We start from the raw sequence: 16,488 nt of genomic DNA on the forward strand, positions 1-16,488 counted from the left end.
GAGACCGCCATCGATGGGACTCCAGCGCCCCCTGCAGGAACAGACAGTTAACACTTTTTAAAAATTAGAAAACAAACTGAAGGTTAAAGTCTTTGATCACGAGAACATTACAATATAAAAAATCTGACCTTTTGTTTGTTGCCAACTCTGTCTGACATTTTTCCGTAGTTTACAAAAGGTACTGGCACTTTGTCCTGACGCTTCAGTCACGTGACGCTCCATCTGTTCATAGTGTTTTGAGTTCACATCCCGTCTGCAGTGTTCTCCTCAGGGCGCTCTGACATCCAGACCCGGTACCATCATGTATGTGTCATCTGATAACTCCATTGTGCAATAGATAATGTTTATTTTTTTATTGTTGTTTTGTGTATCCTGTAAAACCAATGTGATGTTTTTTGATATGTAGTGTTGTGTGTTTGATATGATTATTTATGCACCCGCTCCTCTGTCCCGCCTCTGTCTGTGGAGGACGCTCACGCTCTCATTTCATTCCAGTAGCTGCACAATCGTCAAACCTCTCCCTCCCCAAATACTTTTCATGGAACATGGGGAAAGAGCCTTCATGTTTGTAAATTATCAGCAGTCTAAGCAGAACAACATCAACATAAATGTTAGCATTAAGCTAGCTGTACAATCTGAATCTTCTTTTCGCTCTCGAACATGGTGGATATTTTATTTTGATACACGCTCTTTGACTTCTGTCTGTACTGACCTCATCCTGCTTCATAGGGGAACAGATTATTGGGAGACCTGAAACTTGTTGATTTGATTTCCTTCCTCTGCCCTCCCTCCCTTGTAGGTGAAGTAATGGAAGCTGTCTTTATTAAGATGCAGAAGTAGAGTTTCATGTCTGTTATATTTGTCCTATAAAAACGGTAACAAGGAAGAAGAAGAAGAATGATGAGGAAGCACTGGAAGGTTTCCTACGGTGACACTAACAGCTGAGGAGAGAACAGATGCTAGTTTTATTTGAAACAGTGATCCTCTCTACATGGTCTGTACTGTTTACTAAAATAAACATTTCAGTTCAATGAAACTCGACTCCTGCTTGATTTGTGACTGGAACGGAGCTCAACGGTATCGGGACACATCGAAGACTTTCATATGGTAAATGGTCTTGAACTTGTTTATCTATTTTCTAGTCTTCTGAGGACTCAAAGCGCTTTTACACCGCAGGTAGCACCTACACATTTACACACTGATGGTAGAGGCTGCTGAGTAAAGAGTCCATCAGTATTAACTCATCCATTCATACACATTCACACACTGATGGTAGAGGCTGCTGAGTAAAGAGTCCATCAGTATTAACTCATCCATTCATACACATTTACACACTGATGGTAGAGGCTGCTGAGTAAAGAGTCCATCAGTATTAACTCATCCATTCATACACATTCACACACTGATGGTAGAGGCTGCTGAGTAAAGAGTCCATCAGTATTAACTCATCCATTCATACACATTCACACACTGATGGTAGAGGCTGCTGAGTAAAGAGTCCATCAGTATTAACTCATCCATTCATACACATTCACACACTGATGGTAGAGGCTGCTGAGTAAAGAGTAAACTCATCCATTCATACACATTCACAAGCCGATGATGAAGCAGTGGGAGCAACTTGGGGTTAAGTGTCTTACCCAAGGACACATCAGACAAGTGGCTGCAGGAGCTGGGCATTGAACCCTACCACTGAGCCACAGCCGTCCCAGATGTTGTAACAGAAACGCGTCGGTCTAAGTAAGTTAACACAGTTGATCTTCATACTACAAGTGTTTCTGGAGCTCTTTCAATTTTCATGAAAACATAAAAAATTCTTCCAAAGATGCAAAAGACACACTACTGTTTTCTTAGTCTTATTAAACTGAATGTGTTGATGCACATGTTAGACATGTTAAACACTCCTGGCAGAGATCTACTCTCTACTGAGGACACTTTGTAATTAAAACATTGATTTAGATATATCTATAAACACTTTCTAACAAATATACTTTGTTAGAAGTGAATGTGTCTCAGACTTCAGTACTTCTATTCTTAAGCCCTGACTTGATGATCACTGTGCTCCAATTGTAAACAGTGTCAACAAAACAAATAGAAATGATTGAACAACAAAAAAAAACACCAAAGGTAATTGGATGGATGGGGCAGCTGTGCTCAGTGGTAGTCAGTCATCAGGGGTTCAATCCCCAGCTCCTACAGTCTCATGTCCCATGTGTCCCAGGGCAAGACATGAATGTGTATGAATGGTTTTAGTTACTTCTGATGGATAGATACTTTATTGATTAACCAGAATCATCCTTTAAATGAGTGCTAAAGCTCTTTTTCTTTGTCATGTACAAAGACAGACATCTTGTTCTTGACCTTGTTCTGGACTCTAAAGCAGACTAGGCTTCTCCGTCCCTCCCAGACATCCACAATGTGCGCTGAATTATCTCCAGCTATGTTTCCCCGACACAGCTGTGCAGTGTGAAATGAATGCTGAGCAAACACAGCAGCTATTTCTTGCCGTAGCAATCTGCTATGTTAGCGAATGCTAACTATCTCCTTATGGAATAACAGGAAATTCCTCGCTAGGTTTGTGTTTATTCTATGGTAATGGAGAGGAGGAAATGAAAAGCCTATTGGCTTTTAACTGGGAATTTGGGTCAGAGAGAGAATTGGAGGATAAATGTTGGTTTTGCCTCACAAACGTTCAGTGTCATGCTTCTTTTACCTTTGGCCTCATCAGCCCAACACATTTCTCTGCCTCAGTATTTTGTGAATCGGGGGGATTCTTTGAAATAAAAAGATCTTCCTTTCTGCAGGAGTGCAATGATCATTCACAAATATGGTCAGAAATGATCCAAGCTGCAGGGGAACGCTGGTTTCATCTGTTTTCAGCAGCTTCTGAGTTCACCGCTTAAAATGAAACTGGGTTTGGACTGTTGGTCCGACGATACGTAAAAAACCTCTCTACGTTGAGTCCGTGTTTCTCTGAGAGTTTCCTGCACAGAACGATGTTCTCGGATACTTAACTGCAAAAAAGAGACAAAGTCCTGAGACAGTTCTTTGAGTACGTTCTGTTGTGGTTGAGAGGAAGTTCCCCATTTCAATAAAACTAAATGAAATATTAGAGTTTCTATCTGATTGGGCTGTTCAAACAGAAATCACCTGTCCAAATACCACATGTGTCTTAGATATCAGACACATGCTGTTTAATCAACCCCGGCTGCAAACTCACTTAATCGGCTAGCGAAATTTAAACTGGCAAAGAATTTCATTTTAAACACACATAAGTGCTGCTGTGTGTGTGTGAGCTTTGGCACATTTTGCAACACAAGCACTTTTCCTCGTTTTCTCTCATGCCTTACAGGGCGAGCCTGATTGGGATTTTCATTTCAATCAATATAGTATTCCCAGCACTGTGACAAACCTGTCACAGTGCTGAATCATGTCTCTGTCTACAGGTTAGCAAATATGCACCGGCATCATTTGGCAGGTTGTTACTTTTTATTCCCCTACAGGTTTTAAAAAAAGCCTCCTAAATGGTTTAAGGATCATTTCAGAGGCTGGACTTAGTTTAGAAAATGCTGATGTTGTCATTTTGTTGAACTGACCTGATGGCCACATTAATGCTAACATCGGACAGACCTTAGACTCGTAGGGCGCGGTCACACTATCACCTCTGTGGAGAACTCTGATATTTAACTTTTCCCCCCTGTTGGCCATTCTGCCCTGACTGTCCCCCTACCCCTAAACACTTGAGAGGCAATGCAGCAGTGATCACATGCTTCAGCTTCTTGGTTGACTCTAATCCAGACCAGGTACCTTACAGCCAAGGAGTTCATTCCCTAAAAAGACCTCTGTGAAATGTTTGAGTCTTTGAATTATAATCAGCAGTCCTCCTACTCTGCTGCTCTCAGCCTGAACTGAGCCATGCTGTGCCCTCCTCAGTCATCTATGGTTTGAAGAAGTTCCTCAAGGCCAACAAAAAGTCCTTCTCCATGTCCTTAATACGATGCATATCAAGGAGGATATGGATACCTGGTACCTAGTACAAGACTTGATCCCAGTGCAGAGTGAACTGCAGCTCCATGTTGTTTGGATGTCCCGAGTCAAGGCCCATCGACCAGACACTGGTCCTTGTCTAGCATCAGGAAGTGGCCCATTTCTCTCAGTCTGGTTCCTACATGGGACCAGTTCAGAAGCTATAACATTCCTCGAAAACAAAACACAGCCCCAAGATGGACAAACCCCTCCAGCAAGTTAAAGGAGCTCCAACTCAGTGCAGTGAATACTAAACTTTCCATGTTTGCTCGTTGAGAATGTAATGAACGTCTTTAGCATGAGACGTAATACACAGTAACACAACTAGGTACACAAGCAAAACCAAAGGTAAGACCCAAACCCAACTAAACTTAATATCAATTATTATAATTATTAATAATAAAGTTAAAGGAGCAGTATGTAACTCTGACTCCTAGTGATTAAAATGAGTACTACAGTCCAGATTCTAAACATTGTAGAGAGCTGTCTCTCCCCCCCTCCTCCTCTCTAGAGTAGATGCTCACACAGGTCACCATGTGGTGGACTCTGAAGCTTCAGTGTTTATCCAGCTCTGCATGGGTCTGTAAACCTTTCTGTGTTCTAACCTCTCTCCATTTTTCAAAAGCATCTCCAATATTGATCCTAGTTTGAGCACGTTTCTGCTCGTGGAGCTTATTAGAAACATGCAGAGGCTTTTTAGGTCGGGTACAATCACTTCTATCTGAACCACTTCTCTTGACCGCTTCCATCGCTGCAACACCTGTTGACCTGATAACTGCTCTCATATCTGACAAACCGAGGGGCGTCCAAAACGGCCGTGTGGGGGGGTGTCTTAAAAGCGCCTACCTTCTCTGGTCCAAACAAATCCAGAGCATTCAGGAGCAGAATCTAAAGTTAGAAGGAGGACATACTGACTGCTGCATTGTTGTCAGAGAAGCCAGCACTTCAACATAGCATGTTTCCTTAATGTCTGATCATATAGTAAGATACCTTTATCATTTCACTCACTACACATCTCACTGATTTGACCTTTAATATTTATTATTACTGAATGAGAAATGCTTTTTCAGTTAGTCTGTGACTACAGGATTCCAGCAGGTTTCTTGCTCCTTCTTGTGGTAGCGCTGTCCCAGCAGAGGGCATCCTTTTCCAACTAATAGAATTCCCACTTTTCCTCACACAGCTCCGACCGACCCTCCAGATTCCATTCACACTGACATTTTTCCAGTTAAGACATGTGTTTCCCAAACAGCTGATAAGGTTTTCTGCTCCACTGAATTTACCTAGAAAAGGTTTCATAACTAGGTCCATCAATTCAAAGAGTGGACAGACGTGATGGAGAATCTTTGTTTTAACCGTCACACAGTCAATCAGGTGAGATATCACCTGCATGTCGGACCCATAGACTGTAAAAATAATGGACGGGACAAGGACCCCAGTCTAGTGAAGCTTTTATTTTTAGAGCTCCCCCTGCTGACTGGCTGCAGTATAGGTCATAAACCCCGCCTCCTCAATGATAACAGACGGGATGTGGGTCAAACTGTAAAGCTAAAATACTTGTCACATAATTTTTTTCCAAACATAAACTCTGCTGTGATCATTAGTTATTATCACCCTACATTGTGTTCAAGTGCTCATTTTTCTGTGAAGTTTGTTTTAAATAAGTTATTTGAGGTTGAAAAACAGGATTTTACCTCATATTTGACGATGATTGACAGCCGCCGATCTTGCGTAGCTCTCTTTGGGAATAGCAAAAGTTACGTAGCGAAGGAAAGCTGAGACGCCATTGAACATTTCCACTCCGTGTTTGTCTCATAGACTGTCGGACCCTACAGAGTCTCAAAACGCTTCACTGTGTTGGTTTCAAATGCAAATACTGGAGAGCCCTAACCCGGGACGACCTTTTGACAGCAACACTGTGAGGAGAAACACAACTAATCTCCACTTCTCTGGTATGGCCTTCTGCACACACACTTATGGTTTTATGACTGTGTTATGTTGGAGTGGGAGAAGAATATGCTGCGGAGGGGAGTTCCTCCTCTGAGATAAACTGTTGCACAAGAGCCTGTGAGCTTGTTTACAGCCTCCAACAGAACATTTCAGTCTTAAAGCATGGACGAGGGCTTTAAGGGGGATTCAGAAATGTCTTAGAGTTGTAATCTCTCCAGGTACAACGAGTGACAGACTCATTTAATTTGAAATAAAAAAAGTGTATTATCAGCTAATGGGAAACAGGGCAGACTCTGTGACAGCACTGGGAACATTGGGAGATATTATGTTGTTTTCTCAGGTGGGTGAGGCTGTGATGGAGGAAATCTGGACTCCATATTAAACGCTGGCAAAGGGCCCAGCTGTCAGCGCCACAAAAGGAATTCCCTTGACCTCCATTGTACGGGAGTGAAGGCAGCGATGTCAGGGCCAGATATCTCAAACCCTGAAGAATACCTGACATTTGGTAAAACAAGCCTTTAAAAAGCAGAGATTAAATGAACACACATGCATATAAAGAATCTTTTAACTTCCTTCATTTGAGCTCTTTACTCCTGTTCAAGCCACATTTGGTATTCATTGGCTCTCTGGGATCTCCTCTAGAGATCGGGACAAAGCGTTTGGATAAAAAAAGGAGGTGACTCCATCAGAATCAGAATTCACTGCGGTGTTTAGGAACAGTTGTTTTATATATGCACACAGCTGCTTGTCTGAGGGAATGCACAAAGCAGCATGTAAAACCATCTGATTCCCACGCTCAGCCACCCTCCTGTACCCGGTGGAATAAGGGAAATGAAAACGTTTGATTTTTCACTTGAGTAAATGTACTAATGATAGAAGCGAGGCTTCCTCTTTTCTCAGGGTTGGCATGGGGCCATCCTCGAGATGACAACGAGATGTGTGGCCTTTTTTCTTTCACAACCCAAAATAAACACACGCCCGCTGACTGCTGCACCAGAGCGAGTGTGAAATAGAGAGATGCTGACGGGTTTCTATCTGTGTGTGCTGCACCAACACTGCTCAGTTTGTTCTCATTTCCATCATTAGTATCTGTACTGATGGATGATGATGATGCTGATATGGACAGTCACCAAGTGTCCTACTCTCTTCCAGATGAGTTAGATAAACCTGGGGAGCGTTCTCATGTTTCTTCACCTCCTGTTTAATGCTGACACGCTGTTTTATCTGATTATGAATCTCTAAAGGTACACAACTAATTCAAATTTAAATGATTGAAATTGAACCTTAGAGAAGACTTATTTGGGGGTGCAGGTAGCCTAGTGGTTAGTGTGTGCGCCCCATGTACAGAGGCTTTAGTCCTCCAAGTGGGCGGCCCGGGTTCAAATCTGACTTGAGGCTACTTTCCTACACGTTATTCTTCTCTCTCTCTCTACAATACTGTACTGTAAATGCATGAAAAGTCTTATTAAGTTGTTGCGTGAAGATCACACCTGACCACTCCTTGAGTAAATCCTGGGGGCTGTGATGACCAAATATCTGTTTCTGGAAGCTCTAAAAGTCCTCAGACGCCTCAGATAGACCATCATAACAAACTCTTTAGTTACATATTCTGAGGTTTTACTTCCTCATAAATATATAAAAACATAAAGGAGGTTTATCTTTACTTTGCTGCATGCACACATATCAAATCATTTAAATACCGTCACTGTCGACTGAGCGCTGAAGTAACACAAGAGTGATTAAGCCCTAATGTTATCTGGGACATCAAATGTATGGGAAAAAGTGTGACGGCTCACCAGAATCACATGTTTAATGTATTTTCTTTAAAGAAGTTGTGAAATATAAACATATTTAGATTGCTGAGGAGACGGTGTGTCATCATGAAACTCAGGACAGCTGGAGAGTGACAGGAAAGAGGGGGGGGGGGGGGGGGGGTGACCTGCAGCAAAGGGCAGAGGTCAGACGTGAAGTTTATTTAAGATGCTTTTCTTGTTCTCCTCACCGCTCCATCCCTCCCACTCGTTGTGGTTTGCCCCTATGCCCCAATGAAGCCTCCGTCTATATTCAGCCTCTGTAATTATGTCAAAGTAATGTATATTTATAGGCAGCTGCCACAGCGCTCTGGCAGTGGCTCTGTCCCAGCTGGGAAGCATCGGCCCGGTGCTGCAGGACCCGGTGCTGCAAGGCCGGTGCTGCGGACCCGGTGCTGCGGACCCGGTGCTGCAGGACCCGGTGCTGCGGATCCGGTGCTGCAGGTCAGGTGCTGCAGGACCCTTTTCCTGTTAAGAACCAGAATTCTCAAAGATAGTTCCCAGATGCTCAATCAGAACCTGAAGGACTGAAAACAATCCATCTTCGGAATCATCTCATACACTGCTCGTATGTTTAGCTTAATATTTTGGTACTTCAGATTAAATTCCTGAAACGTCTGGACCTGGCATCGACAGCTGAAGAAACACAAACACATTTTGCTGCGTAGGTTTTTGAGCCGCTTTGTTTAAATATTTGTCTTCTTCATGTGCTGCATAGTTTCCCTGAGTCGGCATATAAAAACGATTCAATAGAGACTCTGAGAGGAAGGAGAGTCAGGTTACAACCTGGATCTTCTGCAGACATGTGGAAGTTGACACGGCTTTGTCCTTCTTTGTGTGATCCGGCCTCGACAACGTTAATCCGTACACTTGTGAAATTTATACACTCTGTTGAAAACTGTGTGCCAATAAGTCCATCATGTAATCCCCAATAGATTTCCTAGAATGCTTCATTTGAAAAGAGAAGTCTTTAAAAGATGTAATCCTCCTCTACAGAGGAAACACAGCGATGTGAGTCATGCAGAGAAAATGTGCTTTTTGTGTATCTTGTCTTTTTTTGAGGTTCAGACATGCAGGTTTGAAACCTTCATGAGGCGGTCACAGGGGGAATCTGATACTAGACTTGAGCTTGTTTATTTATTTTCTAGTCTTCTGACTACTCAAAGTGTTTTTACACCGCATGTCACACCTACACATTCACACACTGATGGTAAAGGCTGCTGCATTCATACGACAGAAATTTGGGGTTAAGTGTCTTGCCCAAGGACCCATTCGACATGTGGCTGCAGGAGCCAGGGATCGAACCCCCGACCTTCTGGTTGAGAGACAACCGACTCCACCAACTGAAACACAGCTATTGTTATTGTGTGTGTGTGTGTGTGTGTGTGTGTGTGAAATCACACTCAGAAGTCCACATACTGTTCATTTAGTTTAATATGTACATTAAAATAAACTATTTACATTATGTAGAAAAGTTCTATGTACAAGGCAGTTCATTTCTTTAATACACAAAAAAACATGTTTTTTTGTGTATTAAAGAACACAATAACACGTTTTTTTGTTCAAAGACTTTAAAGCCTTTAGTTATGACATGGCATTGAGATGGAATGCACTTTGTGTGAGACCTGCAAGACCCTGACTTTAAATGACAAACACAAAACACCACATTGTTTTTCAAGCGTTGGAGGAGGACAAAGTGAAAGGCAGTTTTAGAACAAACATTGTCTCAAAGCTTATTTCATGTGCTGTTAACACTCACATAATTAAACAGATTGTCTTTGGCCAAGTGAAGAATAAGGCGATCGTAATAATGTGTTATAGAAGGCACTGATAAGAACATTACAAAAGATGAATCTCTTTTTTTAAAGATTGTCTGCTTCCAGTTGCTTCAGCGGCATGTGCCAGACATGTGGAGAGGAATGACAGTCACACAGAAAGTAGTACCAGCTACATCGTTACACAAGAAGAAGTCTAAACAGAGTGAATCTGTTCCTGTCATCTCTGGCTCTATTTCCTTCTTATTCTGTGCTTTATTTCTTTAACAATGATTGGCTATTAAAATAGATATTTCTCACTTTTTCTTCTCACGAGGTTTCCTTTGGCCCAATGAAAAATCACTATAACAGACCTATGATACACCTATAGGTATTACAGTGAAGTCAGGTGTCGTTGTACCACTAAACACTCTTTAAGGAAGGTGTGTGTATATTTGCATAGCATCCTTCTATAGCTGGTCACATGTTCATGACAGTTCATCATGTTGCATAGAAGTCCTTGTCCACTCCGTTTGTCTTCTTCTTCCTCACATGTGCCTCTTCATGTGCAAAGCGAGGTGGTCGGACCGGGAAAAGGCCCGTTCACACAGGTGACACTGGAACGGCCGGTGTCCGGTGTGCTTCCGGAAGTGACGCGTGAGCTCATCGGAACGAGCGAATTTCCAGCCGCAGCCCTCCCAGCTGCAGTGGTAAGGTTTCTCTCCTGTTGACAAACAAAGAAAGAAAAATACGATGAGTGACGTCACACTTTGAGTGAGCAGTTCATAGAGTCAGGTGTGCAGCTGTCAGGTCTTACCTGTGTGCGTCCTGAGGTGCGCCTTCAGGTGCGAGCTCTTGGTGTAGGTCTTCCCACAGCCAGCGAAAGTGCACGTGTGTGTTGCTGTCCGTTTCCTGGGCCAGGACCGGCGACCCCTCTTCGGCTTGCTGTCCATCATTTCCAGCGGGGAGGACGGCGGGGTCAGCAGTACCCGCTGTCCGGCCGCCGGCTGCTGCTGCTGCTGCTGCTGCAGCCCCCCCATGGCCACGTCGTCCCCGAACATGCCGGGGAACTGGTGGTGGTGGTGATGGTGGTGCGCCCCGGGGTACGTCAGCTGCTGAGGGAATGCCCCGGGCGCGCAGCGGTGGTGAGACTGGAAGCTCTGCTGGAACGTCATCTGAGGCTGGTGGCACTCGGAGCTCATCAGGTCGTTGGGGCTGAGAGGCGGCGTGAGGCTGCCCTGAGGTGTCTGAGGTGAGTTGGCCAACCGTGGCTGCTGCTCGTATGACATCATGCACGAGACATTCCCCTCGTGCTTGATTTTGGCGCAGCTCTGAGGCACCAGACCCATGACAGGTCCGTACGTGTCCATAGAGGCGGGCTCTACTTTAATGTTAAGGTGTTCTGGGAATAAGTCCTGAGAGGTCTGGAAGGGGGACGAGCTGATGTGGAACCGGCCCTGGATGCTCGAGCTGTTCCCGGGGAGGAAGCTGGTGTCCACGTCGGAGCGGAGGAGCTCCGCCATCAGGCTGCTGTAAGGCGGCGGAGGAGGGCTGCTGTTCATGTCCTGCACAGAGGAGTAACTGATGTGCTGCTGGGTCATCCTGGACTGCTGCTGATGATGATACACGGACGCCCCCGTCTGATAAGAGTCTGCGCCCGTCCCTGCTGCCGGCGCGCCGTCGGACACCGCGGTGTTAGCGAGAATAAACTCAAGATCCAAGAACTTATCCAGCTCCTCTTCGTCCTTTCTCCCCAGGCAGCTGCTGCTCATGTTGGGTGTTAAGCTGCTCATGTCACCTTTCCATCTCTGCAGCGGGAGAGAGATACAGATCAGTTAGTCGGTCTCTTCATTAACAACTTAAGATTCTATTCACAGACAAGTGATTCAAAAAAACTTCAAAAACAACACTGAAGGTGCACAGAGAGCGGACTGGAGGTGACCGAGAAACTTTCGGGAGTAGAGATATAACTTGTAAGAATTGACAAAGTGTTCAAAAAGCGTGCATGTGTTGTGATATGAGATGGTGATAAGATTAAGAAACACTGCGCTCTCTCTGTGTCAGAAACAAGTGTAGATAGAAACAACTTACATCTTCCCAACATTTCTCCTTTTGGATGGAAAATGTAGAGATCGATGGTAAAATAGTCCCACTCAAAGCCATTTCCATGCGTTTCAAATCAAAAAATCAAGAAATCTTCTTTAAATATTCAGAAGAAAAAAAACCACTTTCTCTGAGTTAAATAAACTCTCTAGAGTCCGCTGAGTTTCCAGGAACAAACTAGAGAACGCGTCGATGTTCTGCCCACCCGGCGAGCTGCTCCTCTCTGCTGCAGCTGTGTGTGTCTCTGGAAGGAGCTGCTGCTTTTTCTTATAAATATTCTTCGCGGCCCGAATCAGACCAATGTGAGGCTGGGGGAAGGAAGTGCGTCCAGGATGAGGACGCAGCGCAGCGACCAGCCCCCCTAAATTTAGATTGGGTATAAAAGTCCGCGCTGCCTGCGAGTCAGAGGCAGAGGAGAGATGAGAGAGTCAGAGGAGGACTGCTGGGGAATGCTCTCTCTGCTCTGCTGCGGGCTGCTACTTAACCCTGCTCCGAGAACCCGCCCATCTGTCAAACCTGAGTCCAACTGGCAGGACAGAGAGAAAGCCCGCCCCCCCCCCCACGCTCACACACACACACACACACACACACACACACACACACACACCAGCACCTCCAAAGACATAATAACTGCTTTGCACGTTTTGAAAAAAGACCAACGACACGGATACTTTGAGGGCGAGAGTGGCTGCAGGTGTCTCGCGCATTACGCATTACGCATTACGCATGTGGGCCCCATGCCAACAAACACGCAGCATTCCGATACATTTCAACCATTTTCTTTTATGTATATTTACTGTGTAATTTCACAAAGTCATGATCCTTTAAAGTGACCCCCCCCCTTTCCCTCTGTCAGACAGATTAACATATTCTCTACCCAAACATGCACAGGGTTTCCCACCACAACACCCCACTCCTCGGTTTCTCCTCCGCTCAGAGCAGCTGGGTGGGGGGGATTTGTTTCTCTTGCTGCAGGCTTCAGCCACCAGGCGCAGCTACAATCTGGGTTTCTCTCTCTGCCTCACAGTCACTACTCTGCTAATCCTCTCTCAGGTATCAATAAAGCAGCTTTATTCTAAAGGTAAATAAGAAGCATCACACTCTGTAGTGGAATATAGGTCATGGGCTTTAAACTGATTATCACAAAGTGTTGTATTTGATGTGTCATGCATGTAAATGAAAATCGTTGGCAGTGTCAGAATACTTTGTCAGAGCATTGTTTGGGATTGTTTCCGACCTGTTGACGTATTTGTTTGGTTCATTCTGGGACAGCGTGCACTTTGTTTGTGCTGCTCTGACTCTGCAGGACTGGGTGAACCTGATACTGAGCCCTGGGGGAAAAGAGCCGTTTGCCATAACCTCATCATGAAGAGATTTATCTGGAGTGATTTGAATGACATCCGAACATTTTCAGACATAATATGCAAATGAAGCTGTTGACGTGGGTCTGTGTTCAGGAGCGTTAAGTCAGAGGGGGTCTTACAGATGGTTGTTTCTCTCAGGGTTCTGACTGTTTTTATCCTGTTATTACACTTTGGATTTATTTCAGTGAATATTAAAAATCATCAATAATATGTCGACCTTTGTTAGTTTTTTTTGTAATTATTTATTTGATTGTTGAATTCAAGCCGATGTCATGTTTTTTTGTAAGACTTGTTTTTTTCACCTTTATTTGATAGGACAGTGGACAGAGCAGGAACAAGGTAGAGAGAGAGAAAGTGGGGGAGTGATGTGCGGCAAAGGAGCCGCAGGTCGGACCCGGACCCGTGACGCCAGTCTGGAGGACCACAGCCTCTGTAGGTGGGGTGCGACCTAACCACCAGGTCATCAGCGCCCCAGCCCACGTCATCTTTTGATTTAATCATCACTTCCAAATGCCCAAATCGACATTGTAGAATTAATGTATTATATCCGAGCAGCTGTGGATCAGTTGGTAGAGTTGGTCGTCTCCTAACCCAAAGGTTGAGGGTTCGATCCGCAGCTCCTGCAGCAATATGTCCAATGTGTCCTTAGGCGAGACACTTAACCCCGAGTTGCTCCTTCTGCTTCTGTGACGGTGTATGAATGTGCATGAAGGGGTTAATTTGTATATGTGGAGAAGTGAGAGCATTGTGTTACAATTCGGTGTGTAAATTAAGGGAAGTGGACCCAAGTGCAGAAACCAAAAATTATTTAATCAAACAAAAAGGCCAAAGGTAACAAAACTCAATTCCAAAAGTTCAACGAAAAACACAGGGATCAAAAACAGGGAGCCACAGAGGAGCACGAGCAAAACTGACATTCCAACAACATACAACATACAAACTACATACAATGAACTGACACGGGCGGGAAGACACACAGAGACTAAATAGACATAGGGTAACCAGACACAGGTGAGACTAACAAGACACAGGTGAGGACAATCAGGGCAATCACAATGGGAAACACACAGACAGGAATACAAGAAACACTGAGGACAACTACAAACTAAATCATGAAACACTAAAAACACACAGAACTCAAGAATGAACAAAACACACTAGAACACAGAGATACACGAGGATATGAAGTTACAAAAATAACACATGAAACATTAACCTAGAAAACACACAAGGGAAACAACACCATCAGACAAGAATGAGAACTAAAAACAACAAGAAAACCTAAACTCTGAAAATAAGAAACCAAATCATGACATTGTGAGTAACTCAGGTTTTACATGTTGATATAACCGATGACAGAGAGAGCGAGAGAGAGAGAGAGATCCCTCTTGGTCTCGTGCTGAGGCTTAACTGATGCAGACCTGGTAGTAATAAATAATAATCAACATGGTGTTTGTGGAGGTCAGCAGGTGTTCACTTTGCATATTTCTGGATGTTTCTTCTAACATAGACACACATGAGAATGAGTGTGATGTTTGTATATACTGAACAGAACGACCCACCTACAGTAAATGTCATTGTTATCTCACAGGACAATCCCACACACATTTGCATATAAAACATGACCACAAATATTATGATAAACATTGAGCCCACAGAGGGAGGGACACAATAACACTAATATGCAAATGAGATGTTAGATCTGTGTGTTACGTAGGGTGTGTGTAGCTGACACATACCATACCTGTAATGAAAAGCTCTCACCTCACCTGACCTGCACATCTCTCCTCGTCTCACCTGCGTGTCTCCTCAAAACAAAACATGACTCTGCCTTCCTGCTGACACAGCGTTTCTTCACTTAATCCTATAATAACTCATGAAGAGAGAAAGACGCTTGCACACTTTGACCATTTTCAAGTTGCTTAATCAGCGCACGCTGCAAGAACAGGGGAGTGTGGTGTAACACAGTGTACCTGTTCACTGATCTGCCCTCTGGTGAACACACATTAAACCTCTTTGATTTGCTCTCCAATTATTTCTGGAGGCCTGGCAGCCGTTGGTGATTTGGTGGCATTCCATTGTAGTGAGTGCAGCAGGAGCACGTGAAGATGTGCAACATGTATCAGCACGGCCTGTTGTCTCCTGATGCTGACTTTCAAATGGATCAGCTCACATTGTTTGTGAACCTCAGTCTCCGTTTGGACTCTTAACTAAAGTGAATCCTTTAAAAACACTGAAGGCAGAAGTTCACCTTATAAACACATACACTTTCTGCTCCTTTACATTTGCTTTCAATCATGTCATCATTTTTCTGCTGTGTTGCAAGTAAAGAATCACAATCACAATCACAATCACAATCGGAGTTTATTGCCAAGTACATTTACACATACAAGGAATTTGACTTGATGTATTGGTGGTAAACAATTAACAAGGAAATAGAGCAGGACTAGAAACAACTTAAATAATACAGTATAAGAAGATATTACAATATATAAGATAGAATTTAAAAATGTAAACTATAAAAAACAAAAAACACAAAATGTACAAAAGGTGCAATGTAGGAGCTGTGCAGTGGACTATGAGAAAAAAGTCTTATATATATATATATATATATATTTTTTTTTTTTTTTTTAAGATCCATAACTTAACATTGCAGACTTCCCCAAGAGGGGTCAGGACCACAAGGTTGGGGACTTAAGGTCTGTGGGAGTGAAACATGTGAGTTTTCAAATCTTCATTAGACCGTCTGTGCACCAAACCGACCTCTTTGGTGGCAGGAAGAAACAGAAATCTCCACATCCAGACCAACAAACCCAAAACTATCCCCATATACACAAACAACATGTAGAAACATACACAGAAAACATCTTGTTAGGGGAGTGGGTTTTCATACAGGAGAAAGGTCATGTTGGACTTCAGCACTGTGGTTCATAAAGATAATGATGCAGGCTACCTGCTAGCAGCAAGCATGAAGGAGGCTTTGGAGGAGAAAAACTTGTCATGCTCAGTCACGTAGGACTCTTGTGTTTTCTGGAATGATTCTTTTGGTGCGTGAGAGTATTTCAGTAAAACCTGTTCATGCAAACACTTGTGTTTTGTGGTTGTCAGTATGACCAATCATGTGACTGCATTTCTCCACTATCAGGCTCCCACTTCTGTTCTTTTAAAAAACAGATTCAGGCTATCATCCACTTTATGGGAATCAAATCCACAAATGATTCATAGAGTGATTGATAGCCTGGTTGTGTTTACAGTGTTTATTCCTGGTAATGTGTGAATGATGGTGCAGAGGATGATTCAGACACTCTCTGACCCACTGAGACGTTCAGCTGCTTTACTGTAACGTGTGGCTGCAGCAGACATCTCTGTGGTGACTGACTCTTATCAGGACAAAGAAAACCACCGCGTCATTCTTTCTCACAGCTCAACATGAGAAATACTTCTTCTGTCACTCTCAGCGTCTTACCTGTGTGTTTTAGA

General features: G+C 43.7%; 2 protein-coding genes across 5 annotated transcripts in view; one reads left to right on the forward strand and one right to left on the reverse strand.

The window, feature by feature from the left end:
• Positions 1-1,036, forward strand: part of eps15l1a (epidermal growth factor receptor pathway substrate 15-like 1a) — a 56,513-nt gene extending 55,477 nt beyond the window's left edge. For all 4 annotated transcript variants that reach the window (XM_065956247.1, XM_065956248.1, XM_065956249.1 and 1 more), the window contains one exon: positions 1-1,036. This exon is cut by the window's left edge and continues 3,375 nt beyond it. The gene's annotated coding sequence lies outside the window, so the exon portion shown is untranslated.
• Positions 1,037-9,203: 8,167 nt separating this feature from the next.
• LOC110001611 (Krueppel-like factor 2) lies at positions 9,204-12,109 on the reverse strand. Its single transcript, XM_020657095.3, has 3 exons — positions 11,633-12,109; positions 10,359-11,349; positions 9,204-10,265 (listed from the first exon to the last, which is right to left on the reverse strand). The coding sequence occupies exons 1-3, from the start codon at positions 11,708-11,710 to the stop codon at positions 10,090-10,092; spliced, it is 1,245 nt and encodes a 414-aa protein (XP_020512751.2). The 5' UTR covers positions 11,711-12,109; the 3' UTR covers positions 9,204-10,089.
• Between the last annotated feature and the right edge of the window lie 4,379 nt (positions 12,110-16,488).

This window comes from Labrus bergylta, chromosome 6 (genome assembly GCF_963930695.1).
Source record: "Labrus bergylta chromosome 6, fLabBer1.1, whole genome shotgun sequence".
In the NCBI taxonomy this organism is placed as follows: Eukaryota; Metazoa; Chordata; class Actinopteri; order Labriformes; family Labridae; genus Labrus; species Labrus bergylta.

What these genes read in the sequence shown, in the direction of transcription:
- LOC110001611 (XM_020657095.3), bottom strand. Translation starts at nt 11,710, where the DNA reads ATGGAAATGGCTTTGAGTGGGACTATTTTACCATCGATCTCTACATTT. An exon ending in AGGAGAAATGTTGGGAAGAT is followed by an intron (nt 11,350 to 11,632) that starts GTAAGTTGTTTC and finishes CTCCCGCTGCAG; the next exon opens with AGATGGAAAGGTGACATGAG. An exon ending in GCACCTCAGGACGCACACAG is followed by an intron (nt 10,266 to 10,358) that starts GTAAGACCTGAC and finishes GTTTGTCAACAG; the next exon opens with GAGAGAAACCTTACCACTGC.